General features: G+C 40.5%; 1 protein-coding gene across 1 annotated transcript in view; it reads right to left on the bottom strand.

The window, feature by feature from the left end:
* Nucleotides 1–1,676: 1,676 nt before the first annotated feature.
* Nucleotides 1,677–15,285, bottom strand: part of zgc:112183 (uncharacterized protein LOC550410 homolog) — a 29,231-nt gene continuing 15,622 nt past the window's right edge. Inside the window, exons 3-9 of the mRNA XM_066642744.1 lie at nt 12,152–12,193; nt 10,935–11,001; nt 9,651–9,703; nt 9,364–9,429; nt 6,729–6,785; nt 6,514–6,590; nt 1,677–5,329 (exon numbers count right to left, since the gene is read on the bottom strand). Coding sequence (XP_066498841.1) covers nt 5,221–5,329; nt 6,514–6,590; nt 6,729–6,785; nt 9,364–9,429; nt 9,651–9,703; nt 10,935–11,001; nt 12,152–12,193 — 471 coding nt within the window. The 3' untranslated portion in view covers nt 1,677–5,220. The remainder of the gene's footprint in view (nt 5,330–6,513; nt 6,591–6,728; nt 6,786–9,363; nt 9,430–9,650; nt 9,704–10,934; nt 11,002–12,151; nt 12,194–15,285) is intronic.

Here is a 15,285-nt window from a genome sequence, read left to right as displayed (position 1 = left end):
GACACAGGGAGAACACACCATACTCCTCACAGACAGTCACCCGGAGGAAACCCACACAGACACAGGGAGAACACACCACACTCCTCACAGACAGTCACCCGGAGGAAACCCACGCAGACACAGGGAGAACACACCAAACTCCTCACAGACAGTCACCCGGAGGAAACCCACGCAGACACAGGGAGAACACACCACACTCCTCACAGACAGTCACCCGGAGGAAACCCACGCAGACACAGAGAGAACACACCACACTCCTCACAGACAGTCACCCAGAGGAAACCCACGCAGACACAGAGAGAACACACCACACTCCTCACAGACATTCACCCGGAGGAAACCAACGCAGACACAGGGAGAACACACCATACTCCTCACAGACAGTCACCCGGAGGAAACCCACACAGACACAGGGAGAACACACCACACTCCTCACAGACAGTCACCCGGAGGAAACCCACGCAGACACAGGGAGAACACACCAAACTCCTCACAGACAGTCACCCGGAGGAAACCCACGCAGACACAGGGAGAACACACCACACTCCTCACAGACAGTCACCCGGAGGAAACCCACGCAGACACAGGGAGAACACACCACACTCCTCACAGACAGTCACCCGGAGGAAACCCACGCAGACACAGGGAGAACACACCACACTCCTCACAGACAGTCACCCGGAGGAAACCCACGCAGACACAGGGAGAACACACCACACTCCTCACAGACAGTCACCCGGAGGAAACCCACGCAGACACAGGGAGAACACACCACACTCCTCACAGACAGTCACCCGGAGGAAACCCACGCAGACACAGAGAGAACACACCACACTCCTCACAGACAGTCACCCGGAGGAAACCCACGCAGACACAGAGAGAACACACCACACTCCTCACAGACAGTCACCCGGAGGAAACCCACGCAGACACAGAGAGAACACACCACACTCCTCACAGTCACACGGAGGAAACCCACACAGACACAGGGAGAACACACCACACTCCTCACAGACAGTCACCCGGAGGAAACCCACGCAGACACAGAGAGAACACACCACACTCCTCACAGACAGTCACCCGGAGGAAACCCACGCAGACACAGAGAGAACACACCACACTCCTCACAGACAGTCACCCGGAGGAAACCCACGCAGACACAGAGAGAACACACCACACTCCTCACAGACAGTCACCCGGAGGAAACCCACGCAGACACAGAGAGAACACACCACACTCCTCACAGACAGTCACCCGGAGCGGGACTCGAACCCTGGAGCTGTGACAGAGACACTACCTGCTGCTCCACCGCGCCGCCCAAAACTTACATATTAATGTGATGCATATATCTGAATGGACCCAGGATTACTTCAGAAAATGGTTGTCACATACCACATTAAACCACTGAATCAATTACAGTGGAAAGGTGCTGTGGTAAGATGAGTCTAAATTTTAGCTTCTTCCTGGGAAAAAAAACCCATTGAATTCTTTGTGAAATTTTAGAATGTTGAGTGAAAGGTGCAAAAGCCAACTTCTGTCAAGGCTTGGAGAAGGCAGTGGGTATCAGTGCCCACAGCTTTGTCGACTTGTGAGATGGTATCATCCAATCAGAGGTGTGCTTTGTATATATTATTAGTGAGACATTATTTTGCCACCAATGCAAAGTGTTTTTTTCTTTTATTTATTTCAGCTTACCACAGAGCAGGCATTCAGCTGGTGGATTTTTCTCTAATGTGGTGGTGTGTTAGTGTGTGTTGCACTTGTATGAGTTTATCAGACACAGCAGTGACCCTGGAGTTTTTATACACCTCAGTGTCTCTGCAGGACCACAAACATCCAGCCAGTATTAATCTCTGGACAGCGTCCACTGACCACTGATTAAGGATAAGGATGATTTATATCAACTGTGCAGCAACCACCATCTCTGAATTTACACTGACATGTGGACCAACGAGGTATGTGTATCTAATAGACGGGAGAGTGTGTGGACAAAGGGTTTTAAAACTCCAGCAGCAATGCTGTGTCTTATCCACTCACATCAGTGAAATACACGGCAGGTTCACTGCAGCACTGAGTGTTCCCAAATCTACTTCCCAAATCCAGTACCAGGGCATCAGTAGAGTGAGGATGGACAGTGAGTTTAGAAACAAGGTGGTGGTGTTATTGTTACGACTGATTTTGCGTAAGTTGAATTGTACTGTGCCTCATTGAAACAGCAGACTGTATTGAACTCTACAAACATAATTTCAGACTGAAATCCTCAAGGACAGAAAAAAAACGTCTGCTGCTCTTTTCACATCTAAATCTACTGAAAAGCTGTGACATAAGACATTTACGTCCTAACACTAAAGAACAGCACAGTTCTGTTTGACCCAGTTTTTCAGCTGGTTTACAGTAGCTATGCTATAGATTCTAGGTACTGCACTAACACGCTTGGTCTTTCAGCTGGAGGAGTCGTGCTGTTTTCCCTGTAGCGTAATGCGTCAGACTGAATTATATTCATTGGACAAAGCTCATCCATTACATAAGACAGGCACTGTACGTCTGAACACAAGAAAAAACACATTGCAGCAGTAATCCTCTACATTACAAAATAGAGGTTTATACGTAATGTATACCGTTACAAAGCACTTTGTCTTGGCACTTTGTGATCTCTGTAACAGAAAGTTATCAGTGTGACATCAAAAGCTAACAGGTAACAACTTATTAAGAACAGTAGCAATACTCTAAATCAGATTTCTCCTTTCCACAACGCAATTCAAGAGCAATAAGCTGATACTATTCAGAAAACACCTTATAGACCTGATATACAAACCAGTTGGTGATGTGAACGTGGGCAACAATCGTGACTGTAACATGACACATAGCCAACTGGGTGTTAGAATAGACACATCTGATGACACACAAAAATAAATAAATAAAAGAACCAACTTCCCAAAGATGTCATTGATACATGCGAAGTGTAGATAAATACAGCACCCTCCACAATCATTGACCCCCCCCCTGGTTAAGACGTGTTAATGTTCAATTTTTATTGCAGAAGCATAAACATCTCACACTGAAAACTGTAGAAAAATTTAACCTTTTTCTCAAGAAATTATATTTTATAAAATCACCGGTTCCATGATTATTGGCACTGCTAACAATTCCTAGAAAATAAATGTAATATTTTCTGTAGATTATAACGTTGATTAGAGCATCTAGGAACCTTTAGTTAGTAATTCATCACTTCCTGATTCCCTAGGGTATAAATATGACGTGACACAGAGGCCCATTTTCTCTTATCCACTCTTAACATGGGAAAGACAAGAGAACACACCATTCCAGTGAGGCAGCTGTGCATCGAGCTTCGTAAGTCAGGCAATAGCTACATGAAAATAGCCACTCGCCTACAGCTGCCCTTATCTACAGTCAGAGCAACCATCAAGAGTTTAAAACTGGAACAGTGGCAAACAAGTCTGGACCAGGACAGTGAGGAGGATGGTAAGAGAAGTAGAGCTCTCCGAATGTCACTGTTAGAGAACTTCATCAAGGAGAAGCATCTTGGGGTCAGAAGGTCTCCATAACAACCATCAGGTGCTGTCTGCATGCCAACAAGCTGTTTGGGAGGCATGCATGGAAAAAGCATTTTCTCACTTACAATCATAAACGTAAACGTCTGGAGTTCACTAAACGGTACCGGGACTTCCACCGGGACAGTGTGCTTTGGTCAGATGAGACCAAGAGAGCTTTTTGGCCACAAACACATTAAGTCGTTAAGTGGGTCTGACGTAACACAAGATGAGTATGTGGAAAAGCACCTCATGCCCAATGTGAACTATGGGGGAGGCTTGGTGATGCTGGGGGTCAGTTTCTCTTCCAAAGGCCCTGGGAACCTTGCTACGGTGCATGACCATCATGAACTCTGAAATACCAGGACACATTTTCGAAAGCTGAAGATGGGTCACCACTTTGCCTTTCAGTAAGATAATGACTCTAAACATGAGCCCAAATCAAGCTCCTCCCATGACCATCTCAGTCCCCAGACCTCAACCCAACTGAAACCCTCTGGGGTGAGCTGAGGAGGAGTGTGCACAGGAGAGGACTCTGGACAATTGATTGTGTGAAGATGAATCTCTCTGTATTCTCCCATCTTGTGAAATGTTATAGGAGCAGATTAAATGCTGGGTAAAGGGGGTTTTAATAATTATTAACTTCAGGGGCCAATCACTGTAGCGCCCATGATTTCATGTAAAATTTTCTTAATGTGGACTTTTTTCCCACTGAATAAATGCAGTTGATTTAAAGGTTAGATTTTTCTCTTGCATTGTTGTCCTTTATTTTTTATATTTATTTATTTATATATAATGAAGAACACGTCTTAACCGAGGGCCCCAATAATTGTGTTGGGAGCTGTACCTTTTTCCAGTTCAGAATGCACAGTAAAGATAATTTGGCAATGCATGGGTTTGCTTTGTATAAAGTTACAGAATAAAAGTTTTCTGCCTTGGGCCTCACAAAATCACTAAACACAAAAATAATTTATCATCAACATCTCACTCAGAAACATGGCTTTCTATGTACAAAAGTAGCACAAAGGCATGGCTTAGAACATTTTCATACAATTATACGGTCTAAATTCAGCAATGGCACCAATGACTTTAATAATATTGTACATCAAAATGATAGTTTGGCCAAAAATCGAAGGTGTTCCCGTTTGAGGCAAGTGTGTGATGATTTAATGATGCAGTCTGGACAATGATAATTGGTGCAGTATAAGTTTCAATTGCTTTTTGTCTCATTAGCGTCTTAGCTCCAGTGAAAAACCCAAAGAAGCAGACGTCAGACACCTTGCTTTACGACATGTCACTGGGCACGGTTCTTTAAGGTTTGTATTTTTTTTATCAAACTATCGCTTTAACAAATGGTGACTCTGGAAAGTGCTGCATTCAACTAATCATTTGATTTGGGTTCTTTCAGTGCTTAGAGACCTGTGTCTACAACAATTTACTTACAGCATCAAGCATTTTCTCTTTTAATCAGTGCATTTGTCCCCTTCACCATTAAATACAACCAGAGAACCATGACCACGAATCTGTGATGGAATACAACTGATGAAAAATGGCAGATGGGTTTAAAGCGAGACACCCATCTAACAATCTTCTGTCAGTCCACTGTTCTTTTCCTTCGTTCTTTTATTGTTGGCTCCTTCCTCGTTCGCTGAAGTGTAGGGTTGAGTGGTCACATGAGTCCACCGCAGCAGCTGGACTTCTGCTTCTGGGACTCGATGTAATCATGGATCTGGAACTTGGGCTCATGAGGCTGATTGGCTGCTCTCTGCGTCAGCTCTCTGTATTTTACATATGGAAACATAAGGAAAGGAATGAAACACTTATTTTCTACACACTTCCATGCTTTTGGGTCATTTAACATCAGCTCCATAAGTGTTGGCACCCTGTGTTTAATCATCTCCGTTCCAAACTGAAACTACGAGGAAATTCCCATCTTTAATTGAAGTAAATATCGTCTAAGAATCCACAAAGACATTCTTACGAACAAAACGTAACTAAAGAATGTTGGCTGTGTCATATATTTTACTTTTTAATTGTTGAGTGTTCAAGGGTGTTTTTTTTTTAAATCCTGAATGTCATTAATTATGGAGCTGACCCAACATTTAAAAAATTAAATATACATCACATATTTATTGTAATATTACAACATTAATCTTAAAGTTAGGAAATATATTAATGAATGCAAATTTTTCCCTAATATCATTTATCTTTTAAAAAACTTCATGATTAACAATGTAATCACTTAGAATCCAAAAAAATGGAAATAAAAGGTAAGCCACAGAGAGTCAATGTTGCAGCTCAAGCTGCAGACATCAGTAGTGGGCCCCATGAGCAGCTCCTGGTCTCTTCAAGTGAGTTGCAAATTCATTGTTTTGTATTTGTAGCATTTTCACCAATAAAAGAACCACTACTTTATGTTTTGGCTGTGTTTAACAAGAGTTAAAAAAATGCTAAACTCATTTTTTACTCAAAACACACACACGCAGTGGTTCCCAGTTCTCTCTTACCTAATAAAACTCTAAAAAATGAATCGTCCAATGAAACCCAGAGAACCTCATTTGCCCACAACATTCTCTGAACACAGAACAATAAAAAACGGAGGAAACCCACGCAGACACAGGGAGAACACACCACACTCCTCACAGACAGTCACCCGGAGCGGGACTCGAACCCACAACCTCCAGGCTGTGACAGAGACACTACTTGCTGCTCCACCGTGACGCCCAATTTCTATATTGATTGATTATATATAATTAATATATTATTGTTCATAATCATTACAAGATTTTTATATATATATATATATATATAAAATCTGTACACTTTTTTAAAATTCCTATCATTAAAAAACGTTAGTCTAGTGGCCTGCAGGAAAATGTATTTATTCTCCATCATAGTTAAGCTCTTTCTGTTCTGTTTATGAACCCGGTCGTGAGCCAGTATTAACCAGAAGTAAACTTACCTTGCGATGGCATGGAAAGCAAGCTCCACATTAAGACCAGTCTTGGCACTCGTCTCCATGAAGGGAACTCCATATTCCTTGTTTTAAAGAAGTGACAGGCATAGCAAGATTCTCTTTCAGCAAAAATTATCAACAAAATTCAATGACATTCATATATTTAAGGTTTTTGGACGTCCTTAAAAACAGGTGAAAGAAATGGAGTAAGTGGATAGTACCTTAGCCAGCTTCTGTCCCTCCTCATGCTTGATGACCCTCTCCGCTGCCATGTCTGACTGTGGGACGTAATAATGGTGGAAAAATATATAAACAAAAAGACATTGAAGAGAATAATTCAAATGTTGGTGTATTACATTAGTCATGGTCCTGTATCATCAGCAGTAACTAACTACGTTTACTGAAGCACATTTATATAAGCTTTTTTAACATTTCTACTTTCAAACTGTAATAGTTTTACACTATAATTACACTACAACGCCAAAGAAGGATTGTGGATGTGTCTTTAGACTTATTTTTCATTTCTGTTGCTTTAAGAAGCACCCATTACTGACACTGCTTCAACTGATTGGAAATGAGTTCCATAGAAAAGCACTGACCAGTAGAACGGGACTCGCTGGATCAACTGTATAAGAGAGCCCAACACCAGCAAACCCCAGACCAAGACACGACTACACGAGTATAAACCCCTCAGCACTTAGACATTGATCAGTGGAGCTGTCAGGTTTGTGACCTAAAACTTATCATTCAGGACTGGTATCTAAATAATACTCTCATAGCTTACCATCAAACCCTCACAGCAATATTCCAACATCTAGTGTACAGCTTTTGAAAAAACAGACTGTTACTGCGGCAAAATGAGACGAACTCAAAACCACTAACATCTGCAAAAAAGCATTTTGTTTTAAATCAAAAAAAAAAAAAACACAATAAAATAAACGAATAACACGTAGTAAAAGCTGGTCCCATATGACACTGCTGTTTCTGCTTCTGCTGAAAAGGTTTTTGGGAGGTTACCTTTAGCTCAGTACATGGGCCTTTATATCACTGAAGTAAAAGAACATTGAACTGATGATGGACATTCAGTTTCCTCTAATATTCACAGAAATCAAAAGCAAAGTGAAGTGTGAAGTTACTAAAAAATATTAATGTCATTCCAAGTTATAATTGGCAGTTGGAAAAGTCCAGTAACGTATGCCAAGTTTCAGAGAACCGTGTGCATTCTGGAACGTGTCCTAAACAATCTACTTCAAATGGTTTACTATGAGTTTTTTTCCAGCAGAAATATAGAGGCCATATCTGAAGCGCAAAAACGTATATAAGCTATTCTTCCTGCCTCGAAAGCAAAGAAACATTCTTTTATAAACACTAAATACATAAACTCTCTACATAGGTGTTTTACACATTCTTAATCTAGCCAGATTTATTCAGTAATTAGGACAGTTAAGACATTGGTACAGTGTATAATATAAAATCGTCAGGGGTAGGAGGACAGTCTCAGTGATTGAGTCGGATGGTGAAAAAAAAAGCAAGCAAAATCCTCTAAAAACAAATGCAAAATACATGCATTCTCAAAGATAGCAGTCAAAGTGAATGCAAATGTGAATAAAGTCAAAAAACATGAGGAAACCTTTACACTACACACACCTATTTACTGTAAACTCAAAATACTGGGCAAAGGTTAGACACTACCCTTCATTTAATATCATCTAAAAACTGAATATGACGTGGTATCAGAATGTAAACAGTACTAGTACAAGGCTTAATGCAGCAGTGTCAGTGCTCATGTTTTCCAGTGATGAGTATGTGGATAGGTCTAGTCCTGGTCTAGGTGTGCTGTGCCTCATGAACCATCTTCTTTCCTTCCAAAAACACATTTCAAGACCTAACATGACCGTGCACATATACAGACCCCACAGAACACAAACAATACCCAACCGTAATCAAACTAATGAGAGGCTTTTGTCCAGAGAACTGGACGAATGTTATAGTTCTATCTACAGTCAGTCTTTAGAGGGCACTGTTGTCCCTATCACTAGGGAAAAGACAACACCCTGAGCCTCAGTTAAAAAACAGAAGATAATTCTATTGAAATGATGATGTCAGAACAGAATGTCTTCCCTTTGGAAAAAAATGAGCCCATTATTATTCAAGTAAAAGTAATGAAAAGAATCTATGGGAGACCTTTTTGTTACGTATTAAAGATCATTGTACCTACATAACTCCTTCTTCCAATACTGTGATTTGACTGGATACAAGAGTTCCAAACTGAACCCACTGCCTACTGCCATCATCACAAGCAACCAGCTGCAAGGCAAAATGCTTTGAACCCCTGATTTAAAAGCATACGACATAAGAAAAAAAAAAAAGGTTCCTCAATTGTAGTTCACACTTGCAGTCAAATCTGCAGCTGAATATAAGTACAGTTAAATCTCTAATCCTTGAGAGGGTCGTTATTGTCTGTAACCCGTGAGCTCGGATTAAGTGTGTATTTTTTAACCTGTTCTCTTTGTAAGTGTGGAATTAAATCCTGTTGACTATTTGCTCAAAGAAAACATGGACTCGGTTCAATGCCTCTTTAACAAAGAGCTGTTTCCTTCTGTATTTCTTTGGCACATTAAATCCCTCCTGAGGTGGTATTCTTTGTCATAATTACATATCTGGTGTGTATGCCTACAGATACGCTGCACTGCTTATGTACAACCATTAAAAAATAAATTACAGAAATAGGGACAGAACTCAGCAAGTGTCAAAAACAAGGGCAATGCTTGAGGTCTTTATTTTGAGGGGGTTTGGGGGGGTGGGGGGTGGGTGCTAATCTGTCTTTCTTCTTCCCTCCCAGGAAGTCCCACTTACCTTGTTGCCAAGCAACATGATGACCACATCCTTCTGTGCATACTCATGAATTTCAGTCAGCCAAGCCTGCATGGTGACACACATGAGAAAAAAAAAATTAAATGACGCGAGAGCTCTGTGGGAACAAAAAACATAAAGAGAGAAGGAGAAATAGAAAGAGAGAGAGAGAGAGTGTTGCCATTTAAAATGAATGCTTGTCACAATGGAGGCAAGCACTGCCTGGGAACTGGAAAAGAAAATTGCTTCTCGCTCAAGCTACGCACAAAAATAGGGTTTGTGTTTCTTACCCTAATGTTGTCAAAGGATGACTTTCTTGTGATGTCATACAGGAGGAGGAGAGCTAAGGGGTGAGAAGAACAGGTTGATCACAAACATCTCAAATCACTACAGATCAGTGATTTATTGTTTTATTAACATTCATCATTGTCAAATATGAGCATCACAATGAAATTATTGTAAAAAAAAAAAATCTAATGTTATATACATAATAACTCTACACTGAGCGGTCATTTGACCTCTACTCGTTTCTGTTTACCATGTACTCCATAAATATCGTAACTCTGGATTATCTGCCAAATACACATATCTAACTGGCTCTGCACTGAACATTTTTTTAGGACTTTTATTGTGCCTTTCCACTACAAGGCTCTACTTGCTTGGTCCCAAGCTGCCCTGTCGTGAAATGTAGTCGATGACATCACAAATCATCTCTTACAGGAACTGTGAGCTTTGGAAACCACAACAATGGTGGCGATAGCATTAAGGGTTGTTTACTAATTGTTGTTGTTGTTGTTGTTGTTTGGGACTGAACACAGCTCAGTGCCCAAGTTCTTACAGAGCAGCGAAGTTTTTCCTTTTCCTTGCTGCTCCATCCAGCTCTAGCTGGAGCTTTTCGTCAACCACCAATCCGAGGAGAATTTGACAATTTTTTTTTTAAAAGGCAGCGTAATTTTACAAGCTGCTGTTGTTGAATAAAAAGAAAAGTGATTGCTACTGCAGCATGGACATTTTACAACCCCTAGTTTGTGTTGGAGGTCTGCATTTCTCTTTGCATGTCTTTCTGACCAGTCATGGCGCTGCAAGGTTTACACGGCACGTTTAGTCCCTACTTGGCTGACTTGGAACATGAGCAGGGACTAAAAAAGAACCCATTTCTAGGGACCAGGTAACATATTTGCCTAAGTATTGCAAAGTCGACTCAAGTAAGATCCATGCAGTGGATAAGAAACATAACAGGATCAATAGGAGTGTTGGATCATTCTCAGCACAGCGTTGACACTGAAATACAGGCCATTTATTAGAAACACCTAGTTTGTTGGGTTAATGTTAGTCATGATAATGCTGTAGCCTTTAATAAGTGGTCCATTTCTGGACACAGGACACTGTTGGCTGAATATTTCTGGTAGAAATGTGCAAGACTGAGCTGTATTTAGAGGATGTGCATATATTTAAAGTCCCTTTAACACAGTATACAGTTTAATCACAGGCAACAAAACATAAAATGGCAGATGAGTGCTGTACAAGGTTAATCTCCCTAATGAGCATTACACAAACGTACAAAAGTGTATTACCCTGTGCATCTCGGTAGTAAGCATGAGTGACACTACGAAACCTCTCTTGACCAGCTGTGTCCCAAATCTGAAAAGAAAAGGAAAGAACTTAAAAGGCCACAGTAAAATAATCCAGAACCTGAACCAAGGCAAATTTAAAAATAGCACCACTGTGGTTTAATCTCCTAAGTCTTGGGTGTTTATCAAGATCAATTTAAAAAGAAAAACAGGACTTCTATTAGATATGAACTACGAGAGCAACTCTGCACAGACATCACAGTCTTGTAAGACATGACAAAGCCCATCTCCAAACAAGGACAGAAGTTTGATCATGAACCCACCATAGAAAACATGCCAAAAATAGCGAATGTTACGTAACAGCCAATTCACACTAATAACCTGAAGGTAGTCTTCCGGGAAAGCGGTATTTTTGCTGCTCAGTGTTCAGAGAGCGACTAACCAATATGCAGAGCTAGAATTGTGCGTGGGCTGCCAGGAAAGGGCATCCAGAGAATGAGAAAGATCAGGAAAAAAATGACAGGAGTACATTTGGAGGATGTCTGTACACTTCTGTAGAGCCATGTGATAAATGCAGAGGTGGAAATATGACAACGATTTTTTTGTCCTTGTGGTGCCACATGGGAACCATCCATTGAATCATCCACAGAAAAGAGAACGATAAGTTGTTTTTCTGCAGCACGTACGCCTGGCTGATGTCTGAATACAATTAGCATATCTTCTTAAAGGAAACTGGGATCTGTGATTACATCCACTTTAAGTGCAGTAAACAAATGCGGGTGCTGTGTTATGTTCACTGTGGAGAAACATTAGTCTTGGGTGTATGAGTAAGTATTGGTTCCCAAACATTTTTCCTCAGATGATACATGTGCTGCACTCTGGGAAATCTGCAGCAGCAGGAACCTTGTGAAGTTTACTACAATAGAGCCATCACCAAACAACACATAGATGTCCTTTATAACAGTTATTACAATAAAAGTAAATAGATTATTATTATTATAAGATTTTATCTAAAAATATGTGAAAGTCAAGTTTTATTATCTGCCAGTTCCCCTTCTTCCAAAATCTTTATTGTTTAAAGCATTGTTACTAGGCGACTTGTCCATAACTGACAATATATGATTAGGATGAATGGCACGGCCAAAAGGAATATTTTTGTATCCCGTATGTTTTAAGGCGTGCATGACTGATACAGTGGAAACGGCAGACAGCTCACTGACCTGCAGTTTGACCTTCATGTCGTCCACTGACACCACCTTGTTCTGGGGAGTAAACCAAAAAGAGTCAAAAATAAAAAAAAAGTAACCCATCAAAACAGAAATGAAATAAAGTACAGGTCACAGCATTTTTATATTCTTTCTTTCATTATTAGTCTAAAGGCTATTTTTTTTTAAAAATTGAGAAAACATTTAACAATTATTTAAACAAAAATACAGAAATCTCAACACATTTCAGTTCAAAGTGTGGACACATCTCCTCATCAGTGATTGGTGGAGTGGAGCTAGTCACTGAATAGAACTGTGTACCAGCCCCTACCTCTGAACAGTTACAGTCTCAGACGCATTCAGAAGGGAGCGGTTCTACAGATTAACTCTCGACGAGGCCACAGCTGTTCACTGAAAACCTCATGAAGCCGACTGAGAGAACGGAGAGAGTGTGTGAAGCTGTCGTCAAAGCAACAGGGGGCTACTGTGAAGAGTCTAAAGTATAAAACATTCTTATTTGTTTACTACATAATTCCATATGTGTTCCTTCATAGTTGTAATGTCTTCCACATTCATTTACAATGAAGAAAAATAAATAAAAAAAATTACACAATTGAATAAGAAGGTTTTGACTGCTACTGTACATTCACAACATGTGGAAAATGACCCAAAACAAAGGAAACTCTCCCTGAGTGCGTGTGTCCAAATATTTGACTGGTACAGTACATACATATAAGCTGCTTCCTTTTTTTTTTTTGCCTCTCATGATTCATATGCTCTGGGGTGTCCAGTTCACTGTTCTGATAAACACCAGCAGCTTCTCTTCTTTTCTCAGTAACACCTTCCTGACAGCCACACATTCTTACAGCTTCATAGCATTGTTTTCTCACAGTAAAATGCTGAAGGGATTGATTATTTCCCCCCAGTTTTTGAGTAACAGAGTGGAACTTTCATTTTCTTTTTTTCTCCAAAAGATAAATATTTTTAGTCTGGTTTATGTTGATGTTTCATTTACCAAAGATAAGGGTTCAAATTCTGTCCTTTTTCAAATCACAGCTTAAAACACACCTAGTTTTGAACCATAAATGTTAGTTTTTAGCTTTCATTATGCTACCTGCCAACTGTGGTAATGTCCATATTAACAGCAATCTGCTGTGTCTGGGTTCTTGAAAAGCATTTTATAAATGTAATGTGAATTATTATTTTTGTTGTTGTAGTTTAATCTCATGAACTTACAATAAATAACATCAAAACCATTGGAACCAATAAAATGGATTAACAGTAAATTTAAATAATTTAATGTTGGTTTCTGACTTGTGTGCCATTTTTAAATAAGTTTTTTATATAAAGAACACGCACGCGCACACGCACACGCACAAATGAAACCCACACACATTTTATTCCTGGTAAAGAAGAAGAAAAGCTTTGTGGAGTGCTGCTCTCAGATTAGACATAATTACAAAGTAGAAGAAGATGGCGATCAGAAATAACAGACCGGCTCCCTGTTCATTTCCTGATGACATGGCTGGTCAGCATGTGGCATCCTTTGTGAGGTGGGGGGGGGGGGGGGGGGGAAGACATGCCTCAAATTTACACCAGCAGCCCTGGAAACATGACGCTTATCAAATCTTTTCACACTTCACTGCCAAATAGCTCATTCAACTTGACGAAAAACACTGAGATGTTTCGCGATGACGGCCGGGGAGATGTTACAGCCTCGAGCAGAGACACATTCACTGCTGATGATCAGAGCAAACCCATCAGTACTGTTACCATGCAGAGTCAGGGAGGTCACAGAGACTGTAAAAGCGGTTCAACTTCAGACTGTAAACAGATCACTCGGGTTTATCACGCTGCTCTGAGGAAGCACACAGAACCTCAACAGATGCATTCGCGTTCAAGACGAAAGTATGCTTCTGAGAACGGAAAATAAAGAGGAAGTTAGTTCTTTATCGTTTCCCAATCTGATCTGCAAGTTAAAGTATGACAGGTCAGCGGGGCCATCATTTTTACTGTTTGAAAATGCTAAGAAAATGAAGGTATACAGCTAATCATTTCTGTTTTTTTGAAACATATACAGTGTAATGAATATCAAAATCGGACTCGTATTGTAGTCAGCTGCCTGAAAAACCTAATTATGAGTGACACTGAGATGTGGTACAAGCTTACGAACTAAAACGTGCCAAATTAACGCAGCTAACGTCAGAAACCAAGCGTGTCTTAGCTGATCAATCACATCTGGAGTAAGGAGAAAACTGCACAGGTCAGACTCAGAATTCAACGGTTCTTTTAACATTCTATGAAGCAACTGTGCTAGTCTCCACTGCAGGAATAGCACTGCTCATAATTTTGACGTTTGTAATATATTTTGTTTCTATTATTCAGTGGAATCACTTCTTTTTGTTGTTTTGTTTCTAGTAATTCATTTGTCTGGGGACTTCTGCTTTTTTGCAATGCAAAGGCTGTTTTCAGAGGACACTTCTACATATTCATTAGACACTTCTCGGATTGGTTAACAGATCATGCAATCCCCTCAAGCCTAGTTTGATACACAGCTCGCAGACGCATCGCGCTTAGTGGAAACATTAATGAGTGGAGCTTATGTCCCACACCAGAGGAAATTAGGAGGATTACAAAGCCAGTCTTTGATCTGAAATGTGCAAACACTAAAACTTAAAGCCAGTGTTATTCCTGAGAACAGAATGAATGGGAATAATTTATCTAGCTTCTTTGCTAAAACTATGATTGATAGATTTTCTCTACTCAGAAACACACAATCCAGCTCCAGACAGACAGTGTAATTAAATATAACAACACACCGAGCCATCACTGAATTAGGAACATCGACACTCACTGTCCACATACAGGAGCACTGTGTAGTTCTACAACTGCAGACTGTAGTTCACCTGTTTCTCTTCATACATTCTTATCCCAATTTCACTCTGCTCTTCAATGGTCAGAGGAGGTATGATTTGTGTGGAGGATCATCCTCAGCGCTGTAGTGTTACTGTGAGTCGTGCTGGTACAAGTGGATCAGACAGTTCCCCAGCCAAAATGTCCTCTAATGAAGGAATAGAGGAGGACCAACACAAATCATGCAGCAACAGGCGAGCTGCTGTCTTTGGCTGTACATCTACAAGGCAATGAGG

The sequence above is a fragment of the Hoplias malabaricus genome, chromosome 13 (assembly GCF_029633855.1).
Source record: "Hoplias malabaricus isolate fHopMal1 chromosome 13, fHopMal1.hap1, whole genome shotgun sequence".
Lineage (NCBI taxonomy): Eukaryota > Metazoa > Chordata > Actinopteri > Characiformes > Erythrinidae > Hoplias > Hoplias malabaricus.
Note: the sequence above shows the minus strand (reverse complement) of the source record. Positions and strands in the feature narration are given on the sequence as shown.